Source organism: Phoca vitulina, unplaced genomic scaffold, assembly GCF_004348235.1.
Source record: "Phoca vitulina isolate PV1807 unplaced genomic scaffold, GSC_HSeal_1.0 scaffold40, whole genome shotgun sequence".
Taxonomy (NCBI): domain Eukaryota; kingdom Metazoa; phylum Chordata; class Mammalia; order Carnivora; family Phocidae; genus Phoca; species Phoca vitulina.
In genome coordinates this window covers 2336815-2358545 of record NW_022589743.1, presented here as the reverse complement: position 1 = coordinate 2358545, position 21731 = coordinate 2336815, and the positions used below count along the sequence as shown (strand labels likewise).

The window sequence follows — 21731 nt, the reverse complement described above, 5'->3', positions numbered from 1 at the left end:
GGGCTGTCTCTCGCGACCTGGTTTCCCTGCCAGGCCCTTCTGCTCTGCCTCCACCCTCACCACTTGGCTCTTCCAGGTCCCGGGCCCCTCTGGCCAAGGGGGAGCTCCTTCTCCTGGCTCGGCCCGTCTCCCCCCTGCAGGCTGAGGCTGCCACAGCATTCTCTACGCCGTCCGTGACAGACGTGAATTCAATGCACATACACGAGCACCAAACGCGTTTGTGGGGGTCTATGTGGTGGTCACCGGGACAGGAAGGAAATGTGTCTAAACGGCACAGTCCTGGTCCTTTCCTCCACGGAACTCACAAAGGAGAGGCCTGGCGCGGGAACCGCCTCCAAGTAAAGGTGGACCCCAGGCCTCTCACAGAGCTGGGAGGCCCCGCGCCCTCTCACCCAATAGCCCTCGGGCCAGGGTCTCACACTGGACCCTGGTCCACCTCACGCCACTTCTAGAATCTACTCACGAGCCCCCTGCTAATGTTTGGACTATTTCTCATGCAGAATGTTCCCTTGAGCAGCTCCCAGGTTGGGCCTGCCCTGGGAAGTGCCCAATCTGACAGAGCAGCAGGACCCAGACTGAAGAGAACAGGGTAGGCAGAGCTGGGGTCATGAGAGCTGCAAGAGGGCCCCCAGGGAGAGGGTTCCCAGAGGAGGGAAGGCCGAGGGGACGCTGCTCCGAAGGACTGAGGCAGGACTGGGCGTCTGAGGTGTGTGAGCCAAAGGAAGTGGGAGGTCGGGATGGGGTGTCTGCCCCATCTGAGGGAGGAGGAGCGACAGCGGGTGCATTGCCCCTGCGAGGGGCCAGCTATGGGGCTGGAAAAGGCCCCACCTCCTGCCTCCCTCACCGCACTGTGGGGGTTTTGGAGGCAAGGAAAGAGAACCTCCAAGAGCCCCCCAGGGAACACCTCCCCCCCTTGTTATTTCTGGCTCCATTTTCTTGGTCAAGAAGGGTGTCAGTGGTAATGCAAATTAGGAGGTGTTGGCCGACACCCATCCTGTCCCCACTCCCAGCCTCTCCCCTCCCTCCCCCCATGCCCACACTCACACAGCCAACTGGAACAGCTGCGAGGCACGCCTGGTGCCCTTGCCCTTGGCTCAATTAGCGTGGAGGGTGGGTGAAGCTGTGGGTTCTCAGGGGCATCTGCCTCTGCCACAAGGACAGGGCCAGCTGATGCCCAGGTCCTCCCCCCACCCTGGCCCCCTCCAGCCCTCGACCTGGCCAGGCCTCCCTGGGTCATTACCATCTGTAGAGACAGCCAATGCCCCAAACCAAAGCCTTCTCTCCAGGCTGCCATGGGAGCGGCAGAGACTGGAGCATCTGCCCCAGCACCCACCGGGCCCTGAAGCTGTGGTTAGACCTCAGAGGCACTTGGGCAACCCGGGAGCACAGCCCTGAGAGCCCAGAATTTCTCTGGAATCAATACAGAGAAACTGGAGAAAGGGCAGGAATAGGAGCAGGGCGCTGGAAGATCTCTCACATTTCCCCCACAGGAGCGGGCCTCTGCCCCCAGACACCTTGTCCCACCCCTTCCCAATTAGAATCCCCCTTGTTCTCGAGGGCTCATCCTTGCGTCTGACCTCAATTCTTCCTGCGGAAGCCAAAGTTGCTGTTCTTGTCCTTGCTGAGGGAGAAGTGGGACTGGGGGAGCTGTTCTGCTCCCCCCTACCCTATATAAAGATGTCACCCCCTCTGTTCTTCTTCATTAGTCCTAATCAGCGGGGTGAGTTGTTTCTCATTAACACGGCTGACTCACCCACACACCCCTCCTCTTTGTTAGCGATCAGCTTCTCCCCTGACACACACACACACACACACACACACACACACACACACACACACACGGGCCTGCGTGCACTCCCGCGCGGGAGCTCACACACACCAGCTTCTGGAAGGAGCTGACAGCCTGCACAGGGACCCAGAAGAGGGGCAGTGGTCTCTATGGGGGTGGGCAGGGTCCCCAGAGAGGAGGCGGCTCGTGGGTGAAGGACAGACTGAAGGCAGAGGGGCCAGAGCTGGGGAGGACGTTACTGGGCACTGGCCCTTCACTGAGCCACTTGAAGATAGACCCGTGACAGCTTTGGTCCCTGGGCATCTCCCCGACCCCTACCACGTCTGGCTCTGGGTTTGTGCTGGCAAGAGCCAGTGGGTCCCTTGGGTGTCTTCTCCTGCCTCCACAGTGGTCTTCCCTCCACTCTGCCCATGTGAAAGTTGCCCCAGCCTCCTCATCTTTCCAGAAGCCTGGTGACCTGGATCCCTTTGCCCCCACACTTTCTCAGGCCCTAGTGCCCCCCACATTACTCCCACAGAGTAACAGGTAACCAAAGTAGCCACTGCCCTGTCTGATCACCATCCTACCTGGGAGGAGAGGGATGAGTGTTGGCAGGGCTCCCCAGCCCTCCTCCAGCTCCCCCACCTCTCATGTCCTCTCCTTTTGGGGGACATTAAATGAAAGCCGGTGGCTCTGGAGGACATGGGCTAGGGACACACTAGCTTTCCCCTTTCCCCCCCCTTCCCTTCCAGCCCCCAGCAACTTTCTGCCCTGCACCTGAGCCCTGTCCCAGGTCCCTAGAAATCAAGGGGACAAACTGCCAGAATATGCACCCTATGTCCCCATGCACCCCTCACCCCGGTGATCGGGAAGATGTCCAGGCTGTAGGAGACCTGGGTTACCTCTTACCTTCAGACATGCCAAGGACCGGAAGTGGTTTACCCAGGTCATGCCCCTGCCTATAGTTCATTCCCAGGTCATCCTTTGCCCTTTTTCTCAACGACTGGGATTTCTCTTTGCCTCATGTCCTTGTACCACCCCTAATTCATTCAAATGCTAGCAAATGCTTCCAGAGATCCAGAAACCTGGGTGCTGCCTTATTCCACGGGAGCTGACCGAGGTGGAAGAGCACCAGGGTGCACTGAGTGCCCATGTTCCAGAAAGTTCCAGAACCTTCTTTTCCATGGTCTATGAAGCCATGTCCCATAGGGATGGCTATTCTCACCTTTCTTGGCACTCAGGATTTGGCTGCAGGTGGAATCAAGGTAGGAAGAACTTTTAGAAGCCAGCTGTAGCTGGTAACTGCAACAGAGGAGCAGGGAAAGCTGGGACATCTCCCCACTGGGGTTTGAACCTTGGCACTGAATGGGGAGGAATGTTTGCCCTGGATCTGGAGCTGAACCTCAGCCTTCGATGAGCAATTGCCCCAGCCTTTTAAGTGAATCCTTGGCCTGCAGGGGTCTTGTGGAAATGAAAGGCACCCAGAGTTGGTGAATAGAGCTCAGGCCTTTTCTGCAGACAGAGGGCACAGCCCTGACTGGAGCAGAAGTCACAGGTTCATGACCTGGCTTTGACTTCTCAGGTTGTGGGGCTTTCAATGCAGTTGCTGAGCCTGGAGCCCAGCCCCTCTCCCCGCTCTCAGAACCATAAGGACGTGGAACAGAGATTCCTCCTCTTTGAGGCCCAGCCTGGTTCCTGGCATGCTGAAATCACCGCAGGAAGACATAGGGGCTACCGAACCCCCACGGCTTCGGAACCTCTACCTGCCGGACCTGCTGGGAGGGGAAGTTCAACAGTCCCTGACACTGGCTCAGGGCTGGGCTGGCTGCTTTGTCACAAAGACAGCCTCTACCGGGGCGCCTGGGGGGCTCAAGGGGTGAAGCGGCTGCCTTCGGCTCAGGTCATGGTCCTGGAGTCCTGGGATCGAGCCCCGCATCGGGCTCCCTGCTCAGCCAGGAGCCTGCTTCTCCCTCTCCCTCTGCTCCTCCCCCTGCTCGAGCTCTCTCTGCCTGAAATAAATAAATAAAATCTTTAAAAAAGATATCTTTTTTCTTAAGATTTTATTTATTTATTTGAGAGAGAGAGAGAGAGGGAGAGGGAGAGAGAGAGAGAGATCATGAGCAGGGAGGAAGGGTAGAGGGAGAAGCAGACTCCCCGCTGAGCAGGGAGCCCGATGCGGGGCTTGATCCCAAGACCCTGAGATCATGACCTGAGCTGCAGGCAGACGCTCAACGACTGAGCCACCCAGGCGCCCAAGATATCTGTTTTAAATAAACTCCATGTCACAAGTTATCTGTGGCCACTTGCATACCCACGTCTCCAGAATCACCCTAAAACACGGACGCCCTATGCATCCCCTGCTTGTCCAGTGCCCGCCTTGCCGTGGTTGTGGTTCCTTGAGAGAGTCTGAGAGACCTCCTGCTACCAAGGGTTTTCTCCCCGCCCCAGCCAGGGAGGGCACAGACCAAGAGCAGATGGAACAGGTAAGTTTTATTTGGACTTTCAACTTGTTCAGAGAGCTCAGGGGCCCCCACCTCCCTCTCCAGGCCCCCTTTCCCATTTCCCCTCCCGGGAGGGAACACTCAAGATACAATGCCATGTGTCTCTGGAGTCCTCGGTCCCTCCCTGCCTGACACACCTCTTCACTCCCCTGCACTGAGGAGGAGGGGAGGGGTGTGAGGAGGCGGGGGGGCCTGGAAGTGTTGGATCAGAATGGTACATGCACTGACGGTAGCGCCCACAGCCACCAGCCCAGGGCTGAGACCTGGGAGAGGCTCGCAGTGGGGAGCGGGGGTGGGGGGGGAGTTGGATTCATCGTGGGGCAGCAGGCTCTTGCCATAGGAAGCTCCCCACCTCAGCCCTGGGGACCCCCTGGCCTCCTGCTTACCCATCCTTCTGAGGGTACGACTCTGAGGTAGATTTCACAGAGGGAATGTGGGTCGCTGGGGTACAGGAAGGGGGTTAGCTCTTTTGAAGTTGATCTCCAACAGCACCCTGGGCCCATCTGCAGGTTCTGGCCTGGGAGGCAGGGCTGATGACACCCCCCCAGCTAACCGAGGCCAAGTCACACACGGGCTCCAGGGCACCTGTGGTGTTAGGGACTCGAGTAGGGTAAGGGTGGAGGGGAGCATCTATCTTAACAAATCTGCGTCTTGGTGCAGGGGCTCCGGGGGATGCAGGGGCCTGGGAGGCTAGCACAGATACTCCCCTGGCCTGGGGGTCATAGTGCAGGGTGACCCCCGCACCCCCTGCCCTCCGGGCAGCCTCTTTAGGCTGAATCCTCCCAGTCCTGTAGGGTCCTCCCTCTCCACTCCCACCCTCCCTATTCCCCAGGGGGGCAGAGGAGGAGAACAAGACTGGCCTGCAGGGAATGGCAAGAAACAAGATGCCTCCTTCCCCCAAGGAGGGGGGGGCGTGCCAAGAGCCCCGAGCTGGCCATGGGATGGAGGAACTGGTATCAGTGTGCAAGGCAGGCTCTGGGACCCCACAGGGAGGTGCTCCCTGGACAGAGCAGAGCCTGAGAAAAATGGACATCTGGGGAGAGGCTAGGGGAGCTCCCAGAGTCCTCTGATACCCTCCCCCTCCCCCAGGCCCAAGCACTAGACACCTTCTTGGATCCAACCCTGTCTTGAGAACAGAAAGGCAAAGGGAGAGGCTGGGTGGGGTATGCCCCTCCCCATCCCAGCCCAGATCCCCACCCACCCCCAGCAGAAGCCAGGGAGCTGGGGAGAACCTCGGCTGGCCTTCCAGGAAGAGCCAGGGCTGAGTGGTGCCTAGACCAGGGAAGACGGCACACACGTTGACTCGGTAGCTAGTGGAGGTATCTGGGGGTCGCAAGGGGCAGGGGCCCCCCACGAGATTCATGCAGCATTCAAAGTGAGTGAGTGTTTGGGGGTGATGAGAGAAGATGGACAAACAGCCAGTGGGTGGGGGACGCACCCTAGATCTTGCTGTTCTCCAGGTGGGAGTCAATGTGTTTGATGAGGGCATCATCTGGGTACCCAACAGGGAAACCGAGCTGGCAGAGGGGGCAGCTGCGGATATCTGAGCCCACAGTCTCCATCAGCAGCTGTGGAGAGAGAGGGGAGTCACTTACGGTCCCCAACCCTCCCTCGTGATCCCCACAGCCCAGCCTGCCCTTTCCCGAAACCCAGGGCCGGGAAGACTGTACCATGCAGAGAAGGCCTGGTTACCTTTTGTCCAGCACCATCCCTCCTCCTCCACCCTCCCTGCCCACCTTCCACCAGCTCAGCATCCACTCCCCCAACCCAGGGCCTAGGACCCCAGGAGGTGTGTATGCTCAGCCTGCCAGGGCATCTGCAGTAATGAGGGAAGCCAAGACCCAGACATGGCCCCAGAGTGACTAAGACATGGCTCGCAGATAACTCAAAGCGATGGATAATCCCAAACAATGTACAACCCAAAAATAATTTTCTATCTCGCTTTAGAATATATTTTGGTCCTTCCAGGCGGCAAGGGTTGGCTCTGACATTCAGGAAACTCATTATTCCAGTGAAATGATAGAGCCCGAGACAGGCTGTCTTCTAGGACAGCAGGTAAAGAGCAGGGGCTCTGAGGCCAGATGGAGGGAACTTGGGTGAGCAGGCCTGACCCCGTGTGGGCCCCAGACCTGTGGCGGTCACCATGGCCTCCATCACTAGAGTCACAGCAGAGGGCTTTAGGCTCCCTGCCTCCCTCTCAGGAACCCTCTAACGGAATTAGATCATAGAATCACTGCCCTCATCTGGCAGATAAGAAAACTGAGGATCAGAGAGGGTAAGTAACTCGTCCAACGCCTCACAGCGGCTAAGCGGTGAGGCCCGGAATCAAACGCAGGCCTGTCGCTCGGGCACCGACCGGCCGGAGCCCACCCCCGCGGGCGCCCCGCTCACGTTGATGGACGGCCAGGACTGCGCGTGCTCGGCGTGGGCGTAGGCGGCGGCGGCGGGCGACTCGGGGATGGGGAAGCCCGCGCAGAACGAGGCGCAGCGGATGGTGCCCGCCTCGGGGCTGGGCGGGCTGGTGGGCACGGCCCACTCCTCCTCCTCCGACGGCTGCTTCTCGAAGCGCAGCCGGATGCCCTCGAAGGCGCGCCGCGGGCTGAGCGGCCGGCCGGGCCCGTAGAGCTCGCTCGCCCCGTAGGCCCGCGGCTTGGGCAGCGTGGCCGCCTCGGCCTGCAGCCAGGCCGGGGAGGCGCCCGCGTAGCCCGCGCCCTCCGCCATCTCCGAGTAGCTGCGGCGGCCCTGGAAGCAGGCCTTCACGTGGTGGCTGGGCGGCTTGGCGTAGGCGCGCTCGGCCGCCGTCCTCTCGCCCGGCGGCGGGGGCGGCGGGGGCCGGGGCTGCGGGGCCGGGCAGGCGGGGGGCCCCGGGGAGCGGCGCTGCGGGCTGGGGGGCTGGCACGGCGGCGGCACCGGCGAGCGGCGCTGCGGGACGGGCGACGGGCAGGAGGGCGAGGCCGGCGAGCGGCGCTGCTGGGGCGAGGGGCACGGGGGCCCGGGGGAGCGGCGCTGGGGGGCGGGGGACTGGCACGGGGGGCAGGGGGGCGCCGCTCGGGCAGGCGGGGATGGTGAGGGGCACTGGGGGGCCGGGGAGTGGCGCTGCGACAGCGGCGAGTGCCTCTGGCCTGGAAGAGAAGCAGGAAGGACCGCGGTGGGGGGAGAGAAGGCGTCAGAACTGGGGGAGCCAGGGCTTGCCGGCGCCCAGCGCCCACCCGCTCTCCTCGGAACGCGGGTGAGGAAAGAGCCGGCGGCGAAGGGAAGGCAAGCGTGGCCCCAGGACGCGGGACGGTAGCCACAGCTGCCCCACTCCCTTCGGACCCAGCTCCCCGGCCTCCCCTTCCCCACCCCCCATCTCACCGGGGCTCCGGGCCTGCTCCTGCAGCAGAGTCCTCAAGATCCTCCCCTGCAGGGAACTCAACTCCCGCAGCCGGCCCAGCTCCTCTGTCAGCTCCGTGTAAGCCAGCGCCAAGTTCACCCTAAAGGACACCCCAGCACCCCCCCCCCCCCCAGGCAAGGCTTGACTCCAGCCGGCCCTGACCCTGTGGTCGGAGGGCACGGAGTGAGGGAGAGAAGGGAAGTGGGTGTACTGTCCAGCTGTGGATGGAGAGCTGGCTGTGCCCCAGTCTCTGGCTCTCCCTTCCCTCCAGGGCCCTCCTACCCCAAGGGCAGAAGGTCTGCCTCAAACACCACCTCTTCCAGGGAGCCTCCCTCTCTTCCCAGTGAACCTTACCTGGGGCTAGGGCAGGGGCTGGGGCTGGGGAGCTCAGTGAGGCCAAGGGGTCCCTGAATCCATGTGCTCACCAGGGACTGCCTATGGCCCGAACACATCTGCCACACGTGTGTGTGAATGTTTTCTAATCTGTGCAGAAGCTGTGCTGACAGATAAAACAGATTCATCCAAAACCAGCACTGAACTTATAGTCGCTTTAGTTACTGTGAATTTTCTCAAAGAGCAAATACTAAAAGTGTTTAACTGCAACCCGTGTGTTGGGGGCAGGGGGTCCATGAGGAGTCCTCAGCTTTGAAGGACTGGAGACCCGTGCTCTACAGCCTAAGAGCCCCATCCCGTAGATGAGGACACGGCCTTCTGGCTTGCCAGAGGAGCCAAGTGACAAACTGGAACCCAGGTCCGCCAAGTGCCAAGTCCACTGCCCTTGCTTCTGCCTCAGAGCTGCCCCTGAGCTTTCAGTCTCGCACCTCCCAGAGTCTCCAGGGAGCCCTTCACATGGAGAGCTTTGTGGGCAGCTGCTGTCCCGCACACCTCCACAGGGCGCCACCCACGATAAGCACTTAGCAGAAGTGGCATTGTTCTGGAACTGCCCTGGGAGTTCTTCGAAAGGGAGCATTACGTTGCTGTATCTATATTCCCAGCACCCTGTCCAGGCCTGGCACCCAGTAGATGTTCAGGAAGTGAAGAATGAATGGAGCCTCCCCATCCATTTGCCTTTCTTCTTCCCTTTCTTCCTCCCACTTCCTCCTGGGCACCCACCTGCACGGAGCTGGAACAGGCTCTGAACTTAGCAAAGACTTCACCCACTTCCTTTTCTCTTCCTTTCTCTTAGGGTCACTTTGTTCAGAACTACAGAAGGTTCTCTCTCTCTCTCTCTCTCTCTCTCTCTCTCTCTCTCTCTCTCTCGGCACTGCCCCTCCCCTCTCCCAGCCTGGGCTGCACCCCTCCAGGGAGCCCTTCCTGACCTCACATGCCGCTCTGTGGTCGCCTTGGGTCACTGCTTTCATCTCTGTCCCAGGCTTGGACATAGCCTGGGAGGCAGGGGTTTGGTTTCTTCGGATCTCCCGCCCCCTTCCCAAGTCCAGAAGGGACTCCTGAGCTTTGTGGAAGTTGGAGCTGGAGGGAGGTGGCAGGGAGAGGCTCAGTCATTCCAGATGGATCTCCTCCCAGGGGAGGCCCTCTTGCTCTAGGAGCTGTAGGGTGCTAGGCATGAATAGGGTTGGGGGGGTGTCTCCAGACCTGAGGGCCCTGTCTCCATCCCAAGGTAATGGTCATGGGAGAGAGGATGCATGTGGAAGGGAGGGAGTGAAGGTAGGAGTGAGCCCAGTTGAGTGTGAGGGACGGTGTGAGTGAGTGAGTATGTGTCTCTGACCGTAGAGGAGAGAAGGGGAAGTCTTGAGGTTAGGGCTTCAGAGGGCAGGAAAAGCAGAGGTGCAGAGGGTAGATAATGACTGAGCTCCTTCACTCTACACTCTCTGCTCACTGGCTGGTTCTCTCTTGCTAATCCTGGGGCGAGCTGGGTGATGGGGGGGCAAAAGCCCCTCCCACAACAAAACTATTTTTAACCCATTTGGGCCAAAGCCAAATTATTGCAAAGAGGCTGGGATTCTGGGGGACAAGTCCACTTCCTAGGAAGAGAGAGTGCTCACTCCCCATCTGAGGGTGCACAGGGATGGATGGGAGCAGAGAGGAGGGAGTCCTTCGGGGAACCCTGGCCGAGGTGCTGGAACCTCAGTTCTATCACGTCTCAGCTCTTATGTGATGTGTCCTGTGCTCCCCCATCTTCATCCCACGGGTCTGTGGGAAGAAATGGCATCGCCCCCATCACACCGGAGGGTGCAGCCTGTGTGTCCCACATCAAATTGGGGACTCCCCAGTGACAGGCTCCCCTCTGAGTGCAGGAGCTGTGTCTCCCCCACCAGACTGGGGGCTTCGGAGGCTCATGCCGACCCTCAGTGGCAGGAGCAGGAGGGGGCGGCTCTGAGCAGGGCACCGACAGAGCGTCCCCTTCTGACAGAGCAGCGAGGCGGCTGCTAGTCCTCTCCCCATCCGCCTTCACTGCTGTATCTCAGGTGACAGATACAGGTCGGCGCCTTCACACCCCGCCTTGGAGATCTCACCTGCCACACTCAGTTCCCAAGCCCCTATCTCTCCCCTACTTGCCTTCCTCCTCTTGTCAGGAGCTACCCCAGTTTCCACCGCCCTGTTCCTGGCACCCTCCTCACGAAAAAACAGGTCAGCAGGAAGCCCCTAGCCCAGAATGCCCAGCCCCTCTCCCAGCTCTGATGAGGTGCAGGGAGGGGGGCATTGGCGGGGGAGCCCCAGGCAGCCTCACAAAGACCTCTAAGTCCCCAGGCAAGGTGGTGGGGCCAGATCTCTTGACGTCCCATGGCCCTTCCGGACCGCCCCTTTCATCAAGCATCTCTTCCTACCTCAAGACGCACAGGCCCGGGCTGCTAAAGATGCTAACGACCTGAATGACTCACATTAGAAAACACTGCCAATTCAGTGGAAAAAAAATCTCAACTTCACAACACAATCAAGGCTTGCACACGTGCACCTGAATGCACATTCCATTTCCTGGCTTCCTGGCCCACACCTGAATGCTAGTCCCCACCATCGCGACTGTTTGGGAAGCATGGGTCAGGTGAACGGCAGCAGATGGCTGCTCTGGACACTTCTTGATTGCTTAAGTTATGGGGGGGAGTTCTGTCTGCATCTCTCAGAACCTGGGAGGGACCTAGGGAGAAAAGAATGATAGGTAACCTTGAGGAGGGCTTACCACGGGGCTGGGCATCATGCTAAAGAACGTTCCTGAGGGACACCTGGGTGGCTCAGTTGGTTAAGTGACTGCCTTCGGCTCAGGTCATGATCCTGGAGTCCCGGGATCGAGTCCCGCATCCGGCTCCCTGTTCAGCATGGAGTCTGCTTCTCCCTCTGACCCTCCCCCTTCTCATGCTCTCTCTCAAATAAATAAATAAAATCTTTAAAAAAAAAAAAAAAAAAAAAAAAGAACGTTCCTGAATCTTCAAAACAACCCCACAATGTGGCCACTCCTGTCTCCATGTTACAGATGACAGGACTGAGGCTTACAGAGTCATCACGCCTAGGAGCAGTGCAGGACTGGCCCCCTGGACTCTAAGAAGGTCCAGGCTACTGACCACTAAGCTCTGTACTGCCTTCCAAGAGGATCAGGAAAGTGGGGGAATGGGGGCTGGGAGGGTGGCAGAAGGGAAAGATGAGGAGGAGGAGGAAGCTGGGGAGCTCCTGAGTACCACCACCCATGCCCTGGAAGGGGAGAGGAAGGTGCTAGACATATGTGGAAGATCAGAGCTATGAAGAAGCTGGCTCAAGGTCATAGAGCAGTGGTGGCACAGAGCAGGGACTCAAACCTGCTCTTGGCACCTCAGCCTGCTGAGCTGGCACCTTCGGAGGAGCCAGAGAACAAATGGCATGCTGGCAGGAAGGAGGACTCCCTCCGCTGCAAATCTTCCCACCCTTCATTGACTTATCCTTCCATTCATTCCACGAATAATTCAGGGATCTCAAAATTTCATCTGGGAACAATAATCTTCACTGTGATTGATAAAGCAACTGAGATGAGGAAGGTCAGGGACCGAAGCCTCCCTCTGTAAAGGGGCTCTTTCTACCCCAAACCAGCTGGGAGGCACATGGACTCGGCAGCGCCTTCCCCAGGGAAGTTCACTGGGGGCCCATGCTGGGCTGGCCACACGGAGGGCCAGCACTGAGCCATGGCTTTGGAACTAGGGATGGACTTGAGGTCAGGATTAAGGCTGGGGTCAGAGTCAGATTAGGGCTGGGGCTGATAGTTCATTTTCCATCAGGATTGTGGACACAGCTGGGGTCAGGATGAGGGATAGGACTAAAGTCAGGGATGGGATCAGTATTAGGGTAGGATTGGCGTCAGGACCACACAGAGCTGGTCGTGTGATCAGAATCACCAGCTGACTCAGAATCAGGAGGAAAACAGAAATCCAGCATTCCCAGCCCTTCCATCTTTGCCCAGAGCTGCCCCCAGCTGCCCCCAGCCACCTCACCCTCGTGGGGGAATTTTGGGACCAAACTTTCCACCACCCACGGGCACACCCAGCATCAGTCTTCCCGCCCGACCCTCGGGGAGGGAACCACAGGCACCGGGCCGTGGAGCGGACTTGAGGTCGCGGGCCAGGGGCAGGAGGAAGTCGCTCTGCAACAACCCAGTGCTCTACCACTTCCTTTTAGGCGCCTTGAGCCCCTTCACTCTCCTCGACCAGCTATGACTTGCGGTCCACAGAGCCTGGCTCTTCATGGCAGCCCTGCCATGCTCCCAGCACAGCTAGATGCTTGCTGCGTCTGGAAAGCTCCTGAGAGACAGCCATGCTGAGCAGCTCACGCCGGGGCTGGGGACCAGAGTGCCTGGGCGGGGGGGGGGTGGGGGGGGGCATGCATCCCATTGGTCCAGGACTATCCTGGTTCACACGAGTTGCCCCAGCAGAATTATGAAGATTTTTGAAATGCTAACATATCGAAATTTTCACTTTCAAAACTGACCAGGTTTGGTCAACAAGTCATCCGATCATCCCTCATAGAAGAGCCTCCTACCTGAGGAAGAACCTGAACCAGAAAAACACCACAGAGGTACTATCGCCCCATCTGCTCAGGACCTGCTTGGTAGTCACACTTAACTTCTCTCTTAACTTCTCCAGTTACTTAACTTCTTTGTACCTCAGTTTGCTCAGCAGTAAAAGGGGACAATACCTTCACGTCTTTGGTGAGAATGAAATAAGAGTTTGCAGGTAAACTGCCTCACACAGTGTCCGGCCTGGACGAAGGATCGGGAGTGCCCAGGAGACAGGTGGAGGAAGAAAGGTCGTTTTGATCCTTTTTTGGAGATACCAGCTCAATGACTTTGGTTTAAGAATGAGGGGAGGATGTGCAATTTCCCATCGAGGGAGACAGTGTGGGTAAGAGCTGCTCTCAGCCTTCCTGGCAAGGAAAGAGTCAGAGACAGATTCAAAGCCCACTGATCCCTCAGACCACAATGAGGAGGGAGTGCTGGGAGCCAACTTCAGAGCTGCTCCCCACCCTCGGGGAGTCCCAAGGCTGCAAGTGCTCAGGGGTTAATTCCTGTGAGCACCCCTGCCCTGGCTGGAGGAGATTTGAAAGAAAGGAAGTAGGGAGGGTGAGAAGTGTGAAGGGGGAGGCCCTGGGCCTGCTGGTTCTGGGGCATGAGGCTAAGTTCAGGGTACACGGGGGTCTCCGACTTCCGTCCTGACCCACCCCACACTGCCCTTGACCTCTGTGCAGAGTTTCCATCCTCTCTCTCCGAGTTCACACTTCTCCCCCACCACTAACCGCAGCCCACGCAGAGGCTTGTGGGCGGAGAGAGGGGTGTGGGGCGGGGGGCGGAAAAGGGCCAGGGCTGCAACACTGAGCCCCCCACGTTGGGAAAAAAGCAAGCCCTATAGTTCTCTGCCTCATCACTCATACTGAGCCCCCATCTTCTCACAGGGGGGCTCCCATCCCTCACTGTGCCCTCACTCCCTTCACTGAGCCTGCCCACCTGAGCCCTCAGCCCCCTCAAGGAACCCCCACTCCACAATTTCCCCTCCACCCTCAGCACTAGCCACGCCCTCAGAAAGGCCACCCTCAGGACCTGTGACTCTGAGCTGGGCTCAGAGGGGAGGGGGCTATGGGTTCTGCAGCCCTCCCACCCTGGGCTGAGACCCTCCGGGGTCCTTACCTCCCTGTGCATCCTAAGGAGCAGGCTGGTCTCCACTCCCACCCTCCCTCATCATTGCCTTTGGCCCCTGACTGACCTCCAACAGCTCTTCCTCTGGTACAGTCTGTCCCCTGGGCACCAGCCACCAAGCGCTGGGCTGACCAAATAGCAGGGCAATCTTGCCCAGAGGTGAGATCTGGAGGGTGGCAGAGTGGCCTGGTCTGGTTTGGATGGCCACTTTCAGAGGAACACTGATGACCAGAGCAGGTGGGCTGGGGGCTGGGATGGGAAGGACTGGGAATCCTTGGGGCCAGGGCTGCCTCAAAGGCCTGTCCCCTCAGCATGGGTAGGACCCCTGGGGGGAGGGGGGCGGGTAGGATTAGCAGAGGCAGCGGCAGTATAAGGGGGGATATTTTAACAGCCAGGACCCCCACAATAAAACTGGCTGCCCTGGAGGTGTCCAAACGGAGATAGGTAAGTACCTTTCAGGAACACACAAGACTCCTCCGGAGGGCTAGCCTGGATCCAGGAATTTCCCTGACCCCCATGTGGATAACCCAGCCCTGCATTCCTCTCCTGGGAAAGCCCACAGGTAAAATTCCCACTAGCCTGGAGGATCTGGACAAAATGGAAGGAAGAGGAGGGGCTCGTGGGGGAAAGTGAGCTGAGAGCAGGTGACTGAGGCCTCCGGTGGAAGGACAGGGGAGGGAGCACTAGGGAAGCAATTACCAAAAGGAGCTGAGTTTATAAGAAAATAAAACTGCCGGGGGAGTGAGGACTTCCTCTGAGAATTAACTCTTGCCAAGCTGGGGCTGTCCAGAGATGCTCTGCATGAAAAGAAGTGTGAGGCTAGGCAGGCAGAGCCTGGCAGAGAGGTCCAGGAGGCGCCGAGGCAGAGTCCCAACCATCCAGGGACGGAGGGGAGGAGCCGGAGGTCACCTCTGGTAAGAGTGGCTCCAGCCAGCCTCTGGCCAAAGGGCCTGGGTGGGGCAGGCGCCTCGGGTGGGAAGAAGAGGGGCTGTCCTGGCCACAGGGGCAGCATGGACACTCGACCCCCACAAGCGCCTTATGGGAGGAGTTCTCCTTCACTCACTCACTTACAGCCTTGGCCCCCTGCGATTCGATCCGCTGTTCCTTCTCTGGCCTCCCACCCTTATCACCTTCCTCCCACATCTCTCAGTAACAAGTGACCTCTGAGTCCAGGACAGAAACCTGAGGCCGCAGAGGTACCAGTAAAGCAAAGCCACTCAGCATCCCTGGAAGGATTCAAAGCTTTGCTGTTCCGATTCCAGCCCTGCCAAAAAAAGTCCTCTCTCTGGATTCAACCAATTGGAGGGAGCCTTCACTGCTGGTCGGCTAAGAGGGGGTGGGACTCAGTGAGCCATAAAGGGCCCTACGCTGTAACTTTTGAGGCAGGCTAGGCTTCTAGAAAGTGTGTGTGTGTTCTGCGTTTGGGCACATGGGTTAGGATGTGCCCAGACCCACAAGCTAGGGCGGACACGCTGCACAAGCAGCCCCGACCCCCCTCCCGGCAGCCTAGCTGAGGGGTCCCACCCACCAGTCCCACAAACTGGGTTCTCACCCCCCAGCTAACAGCTCCACCCAGGCCCTCACATCAGGGTGCAGAGGGAGCTGAGGGGTATCCCCAACTGGCCAGAAGCTGGGAGGAATGTGAGAAGGAAGCCTGCTGGAAGGAGGACCCCTGGGGTCCTCGTGCGATGGAGAGTTAGTTCCTGCCCCTCTCTGGGCCTCAGTCTTCCCCTCCAATGAAAGTAGGGAGTCTGTGCCACCCGACTGGCTTCAGGGGAGAAGGCTTAGGCGGAAGGAGGTTTGCGCTCTGTTTCTCAGAAAGTGGGAGAGGATGAGTTCAGGGTGCGGATGTGAAAAGCACCAGGCTCGCTGCTGTCAGGCTGCCGCTCGCCCTCTCCCTGGCTGCCCAGTGCTGCCCCAGAGGACCCCACCATGAGACTCCCCACCGGCAGAGCTCCCTCCCTACTTCCTGCTGCCCTTCCTTCCCAGCACGATTCCCAAGGGACACCCCAGCAGAGCATGTTCTAACTCCCCTCCCTGCTGCCATAGAACTCGAGTAAGCCCCTCTTCATCTCAGCCTCAGCTTTCTCCTGACACAGAAAACAAGGCACCACAAATCCTGAAAGAGACCACCTCCTTCCTCCTCACCAGGGAGGGGACAGCCAACCCAACTAACTGGCCCTCTTACTGGGACAGAAAATGGGGCCCCAGAGAGGCCCAGAAGCTCACCGGGGGACACAGAACAGAGCAACAAAGCTGCTGAGATCTCTCAACCCCTGACACCGCAAGGAGGCATAAGCTTGGGTGCCAGAAGAAAGCAAAGGGAACATCCCAGAACGCCACCTCCTTCCTGTGAAGCATGCAGAGCCACACAAGCAAGCCAAACCCCACAACCCTGATGCTGGAAGAGAGGTCCTACAAGCAACGCAGAGCAGGAGAAGTGAACCGAAGGGGGGACCTGGGAAATGCCACCCCCAGGGCACAGAGGTTAAGAGAGAGAGGATTTCAGATGTGACTTACTGATCATCCCCGACTCTTTTTACCCACGCCATGTCCCGCTCTGACTGGTTGGAGGCAAGATCCTAGGGAGGAAGACTGAGGTCAGATGCCAACGGTCACCTTGCCCGGACCCCCCACCCCTTTACTCCCAGGGCCAGTCTATACCCAGGGAGGAAGTCCTGGGCCTCGAAAGGCTATTTCCAGCGGCCCCCAGGCCTCCATGGAGCTGTGGGCAGGGTCCTGGGCTCCGGCGCCCCTGCCCCTTACCTGGGCCCTGCTCTCCTGCAGCTGCTTCAGCTCCCCCTGCAGCCGCTCGCACTCAGCCTGGAGCTGCTCCTCCCGAAGCTGAGCCCCCCGGGCCTCGCCCTGGGCAGCCTCCAGAGCCTCTTCCAACCGCCGCCGCTCCAGCTCGCTCACGCTGGCTGCGGGGCCCGGCCAGCCTGCTGGCAGGACAGAGGATAATGTCAGGCTGGGTCCAGCTGCTGGGCATCCTCCACTGACTCCCAGACCAGCAGAGACTGAAACAGGTGAGCACCACATCAAGAGAGATCCAAAAGGGCCAGCCAGAGGCCAAGTACCCCGAGGTGCCTCTACTGAGGTCTATGAGGAAGGATGGCCTGAGCTGCTGCTTCTAATCTTCCTGCAGGCCAGGGACAAAATAAGAGGGCCTCAGGAATCCCGGGCCACATTCAAATCTCCAAGCATCCTCTGGCCTCTGCTAATCACCACCTAGGACAGGCATGGGGACTCTGAGTGGAGGTGCCCTCTGCTGACACAAACGGGAACTGCATGGGAGGGTAGCGGGGGGGGGGGGGGGGGGGCGGGGGGCAAGGGGAGGGGGTGTCAGTGGGAGAAACTGGGTAAGGGAACAGGTGGTAAAGAGGGATAGGGTAATTATGGGAGAAATTTAAGACATTATAATGGGGTGTTGACTCTCAATCCCAGAAGGGAGAGGTATCCAATGATGCTGAAACGGAGGTTAGGCTTGGGGACTTTGGGCTAGGGACATCGGGGGTCAGGGAGATCTCACCGTGACTCAGGCCAGATCCCCCTCTCAGTGCCAAGTAGTGCAGGTCCAGATCAGCACACGGTGGGGCAGGGGCGGGCGGGGGGCTGGGGCTGGAGAAGGCGGCGTCCCGGAGGCCTTGCTGCTGCTGCAGTTGCTGTTCCAGGCCGCAGATCTGCCGCAGGTGGGTCTCCACCAGGGCCCGCTGCCGGGACAGACCACAGGGTGGGGTCTGCACAGGACCAGGGAACCCCTGAGGGCCCCCCAAGCCCAGGACTCCCGCACATCTGGGAAGCCATCCCCCCTACACCGAGCCGAGACCCCAGGTCACACATCCCGGCTGCACTCTCAGGGGCCAGGAGTGTGAGGTCTCCCAGCACCTGCCCTGCAGACGCTTCTGCCCGTTGCCCCTTGCACGGTCAGTGTTAACGCCTCTTCCCTGCCATGAACACACAGGACACTTATAAGACCACACGGCCCCCTCCGTCCAGGCACACCACCCCAAAAGAAGTGTAACGACTTCTATTCGCCACTCTGGGCTTCACCCGTCTCATCTACAACATGGGGACAGTCACCCTTACCTCGTGGAGTTGTTCGAAAGACTAAAATCAGTAAATGTATCTAAACAGATCACAGCGGTGCCTGGCACACAGTATGGGCCGCGTGAGTGTTTATGATGATTAAGGCAAAGCATTTTTACACAAATGCCCCACAATGCAGCACTGTGGTCAGCGAGTGCCCTCTTCACAGGAGGGACAAGGCTAAGTGACGTGACCCAGGTCACAGGTAGGAGCTGGCCGAGACGGCGTCTCCTGACTCTGACGCCCACCCCCCTGCTCACACGCGTGGCCATGCCCCTACCCAGAATCACACACATGCCGGACCCATCCCAGCAGTCACAGAGACCCGATTCCCTCTGCCCTCACCCACACAGCCTTCCAGGCACAGGGCCAGAGGCACAGAGTCAACCCAGCACGAGACCCAAACGCGCGCACAGAGACACGGCGTCTGCAGGGTCACCGAATGGCCAGGGTGTCCCGGGAGTCACTCACAACTGGTATGACACATTCAGCCCCACTCACGAGGGCGACGGGCACTCGAAGACGCACAGGAACCCACTGGGGTCCACACCACAGACATACACACGTGGGGTCGCACACCATCACACCACAAGGGTCACACCCTCAAGCACCCCCAGCTCCCTGGGCCTCACCATCTCCCCCAGCTCTGTCTCCAGGTCGTTCTTCTCCACGCAAAGTTTCTCATAAGCCTGGATCATCTCCCCAAGCTGTTCTTCCTGCTCCTTATTCTTCTGCAACTGGATGGGGCCCGGAGGGAGTGGAGGGCACGCCACAGTCAGGTCCATCCTTGACGTGGGGGCTGAGCAGATCCCCGTGCCTCCCCCCAACACACATCCAGCACCCAGCGGAGGGGTGGGCGAGGCTGCAGCCCATTCTAGGGAAGACTGCAGCCATCTCTGATCAAGGAGACAGAGCCTGGGGGTCAGGGGCGGGAGGGGTTAGAAATACACTGGAGCAAGGAGCTCAGGGAGCCCAGCCTGGGCTGGGAGGGCAGCAAGGGGCTCACCTCATGCTGGAACTGGTTGAGCTGTTGCTGTAGGCTGACCTTCTCCATCTCCAGCAGGGAGCCATCCTTGATTTCATACAGAGAGAAGCCGTGCTCCTCTCCAAAGTCATTGATCAGCGGGTACTGTGGGCAGGCAGGCCCTCAGGAGAGCTGGCGCCCAACTCCCTGCCCAGGCTTCAGGCCTCCACCCCACAACCTGCCTTGAAGTCTGGGTCCCTCCCTCCCCTGCTCAAGTGGGAACCACAGGACCCGGAGGCATCTCCCACCAACCAGATCTTGTTTAGATCCAAGATCCCACCCCTTTGGCCCTTAGGATCCCTTCCTCACCCTTCCCATCCAGAGCAGCCAAATCCCTCATGGGAGACCCTCAAGTTCCCAAGAGTGTGGATCCTGATCCCTCTTTGGGATTCCTGGGATCCCCAGTTCCTGCCCCTCGGGAACCCCCACCATAACACACACACAGCCAAACCCCCATCATTTCCAAGTCCTGACCTTGATCTCATAGACTTTGAGACGGCGGCGGAGGGTGGCATTCTCCCTCTCCAGACCTCCCAGGCGCTCTTTAATGTCCCCATAGGCTGTGATGAGGGCAAAGTGGGAGGCGGAGCACATGTCCCCCCCCAGTGAGGGGTCTCCGGGGGCATCCAGCCACACCTCACTGGGCCCCAGTGCCTCCTGGGTCAGGATGCTGATGTCATCTTCAAACATGGACTCCATGGCAAGGGCCCGGGCCTCGGCCCCCACTGGGCCTCCTGGGAGAGCAGGAGCAATGGTGGAGAGGGAAGCCTGGAGGCTGTCCCTGATACCCCTCAACCTGGCCCGAGGAACACTGTGGCCAGCCCGAGAGGCAGCTTGGAAGCTCCCCCCCCCCCCCCCCCCCCCCCCCCCCCCGAGCAACCCGGCGCCCCCCCCGGGGGGCCGGGTGGCCCCCCCCCCCCCCCCCCCCGTCTCCCCCCTGGACTAATAAGCCCTGTCTTCTCTGCTGCCTTTGGGGTAAGGGGCTGGAACCAGCTAAAGACTTGGAGGGAGGGGGGAAGACAAGTAGGGACGAGTAAGCCAGGCCAGCAGCAGGGAAGGGTTCCTTCCAGAACCCAGGGAGACCTGTGGACAAGAGAGGACTGCCTTCCCAAGTCAGGGCCCAGCCGGGGCTGCCCTGACACTCCTCAACCCCTCTCCACCCCCAGGCCTCGCTTCCCCAAGTACCTCTCTGCCAAGCTCCTCATCCCAGGCCGCTGCACCCCGGCTCCTCCCTAAGGCCCAGTGCGTCTGGGAGAGTCAGCCCCACCACTGTCAGGACGTCCTCTGTGGGGCCCCCGCCCAACTTCCCAGCTTCTTCCTGCAGGATCCCGGAGTTCAGGAAAAGGAAGTACCTCCCCCACTCACACCAGCGCTGTGGCAACCCTCCAGGCCCTCCTCGCCCCTGACCTGGGACCCACAGGAAGTCCTCCCAGAGTGTCAGAGGGAACACACAGTGCGGAGGGGGGGGTCCTGGGAAGGGACCGCCAAAGAATTCCCTAGCCCGCCAATGTGCGCTCACACAGGGAAATGGGGAGCCCTGGGAGGGGGCAGGAATGACTCAGGGCTCCGAAAGAGTAGGCGAGGGGGTGCGTGTGTACTTCTCCGGGCCCTGTTTATGAATGTGTGTCTGTGGTTGGCATGTGTGGGGGGAGTGTGTGTGTCTGTGAATGGGTGTAGGTGTGTCACAGTCAATGAGTGCCTTTGCAGGGCTGCGGCTGGGGGTCGGGGATAGAGTTGGGAAGTGGCCGAGAGGCCGTGTGTGTTTGTGTGTGCGCGTGTGTGCACGCGTGCGTGAGCGTGTGTGAAGGGTAGCACGTTCGGGGCCGTGTGTCACGTGAGGCACTATGGGAATGTCCGAGGTGTGTGTGCGCGCGCGCCCCGGAGCGTGTGTGCGCGTAGGAGAGGGGGCTCGGCGTGAGGTGTGAGTTGAGACGGTGGGGTCCGCGACCTCCCAAAGCCGGGCGGCAGGAGCCTGGAGTGCAGAGGGCTCAGGCCCGGGCCCCAACACCCCCCACCCCCCATTAAGTGCCAGGGAAACGCGTGTGACCGGGTCTGAGTAAGGAGTGTGTGCGCGTGTTTGTAGGGCTGGCCCCACCTTTAACCCCTTCCTCTCCAGGCGCATCCCCTTCCCCCTCAACTCCGCCCGCCAGCGCTCACCACACCCCCCCCAGCCCCCCAGCCCCCCAGCCCGCCAGCTCGGGCCCAGCCCCGCCGGTGGGGGGTCTGTCCCCTGGGCCGCCCCGACAGACGCTCCCTTCCTCCGCATTCTCACCTCCCCCCCGCCCCGGCCCGGCGGCCCCGGGTGAGAGCCGCGGAAGGCGGATGGGGAGGGGGGTGCCTCCTCGGCCCCGGGCCCCTACTGCGGCCCCTTTAAGAGCCGCCCTTTAAACCCCTTTAGCTCGGCCGACAGAAATTGTCGCCCCTCCCCTCTCGGGGGCCGAGACCACGCAGCCCCCTCCCCCACCGCTGGCCAAGCCCCGGGCCCCGAGTCGGCCGTCCCCGGACCGGAGAAGGGGGCTCTGGAGGCGCTGCGGCCTGAGGAGCGGCGGCGGAGGGGGAAAGGCGGGGGGGCGCTGAACGCGGGCGGCCGGCGCCGGACCCTTCCCCTCCCCGGCCCGCCGGGGCCAACTGCTGGCCCACCTCCCGCCCCCTCCTCCGGCCCACCCTGCGACCCCGGGGGGTGGGGGGGTCGGCCCCCGGGCGCCGCTCCCCTCCCCCCGCCCCAGCCCCGCCGGGGACTCACAGCTGCTGCCGGTTCCTGCTTGTAATCGCAGCTTACCCCCTCCGCCTGCTCCCTCCCCAGACGGGCACCAGTGCCCCCACCCCCCTGGCACCGCGCTCCGCTCTCGCCCTGTCGCCGCCGCCGGGTCTCT

The 21731-nt window shown here is 60.4% G+C and overlaps 2 protein-coding genes across 5 annotated transcripts; both read right to left on the bottom strand.

Annotated features, from left to right (window-relative positions):
- Positions 1 to 4670: 4670 nt before the first annotated feature.
- LOC116647594 lies at positions 4671 to 5647 on the bottom strand. Its single transcript, XM_032429093.1, has one exon. It carries the CDS (start codon positions 5630 to 5632, stop codon positions 4730 to 4732), a length of 903 nt encoding a protein of 300 aa, XP_032284984.1. The 5' UTR covers positions 5633 to 5647; the 3' UTR covers positions 4671 to 4729.
- On the bottom strand, positions 4766 to 21731 carry TBKBP1 (TBK1 binding protein 1). 4 transcript variants are annotated; one of them, XM_032429091.1, is made up of 12 exons: positions 21602 to 21731; positions 20044 to 20176; positions 19333 to 19592; positions 18841 to 18963; positions 18467 to 18571; positions 17278 to 17458; positions 16515 to 16690; positions 16269 to 16330; positions 7624 to 7742; positions 6661 to 7391; positions 5708 to 5837; positions 4766 to 4854 (listed from the first exon to the last, which is right to left on the bottom strand). In XM_032429091.1, the coding sequence occupies exons 3-11, from the start codon at positions 19555 to 19557 to the stop codon at positions 5709 to 5711; spliced, it is 1851 nt and encodes a 616-aa protein (XP_032284982.1). In that variant the 5' UTR covers positions 19558 to 19592; positions 20044 to 20176; positions 21602 to 21731; the 3' UTR covers positions 4766 to 4854; position 5708. The 4 variants fall into 4 exon arrangements, with proteins under 4 accessions (XP_032284982.1, XP_032284980.1, XP_032284983.1 ...); XM_032429089.1 differs by lacking the exon at positions 4766 to 4854 and having other exon boundaries at positions 5688 to 5837; XM_032429092.1 differs by lacking the exons at positions 4766 to 4854; positions 20044 to 20176 and having other exon boundaries at positions 5688 to 5837.

Excerpts from the sequence above, each read along its gene's own strand:
- LOC116647594 (XM_032429093.1), bottom strand. The coding sequence starts at position 5,632 with ATGAATCTCGTGGGGGGCCCCTGCCCCTTGCGACCCCCAGATACCTCC.
- TBKBP1 (XM_032429091.1), bottom strand. The coding sequence starts at position 19,557 with ATGGAGTCCATGTTTGAAGATGACATCAGCATCCTGACCCAGGAGGCA. Across the intron at positions 18,964-19,332 it reads TCAAAGTCTATGAGATCAAG|TACCCGCTGATCAATGACTT; the intron begins GTCAGGACTTGG and ends GCCTGCCCACAG. Across the intron at positions 7,392-7,623 it reads GGAGCAGGCCCGGAGCCCCG|GCCAGAGGCACTCGCCGCTG; the intron begins GTGAGATGGGGG and ends CTTCTCTTCCAG.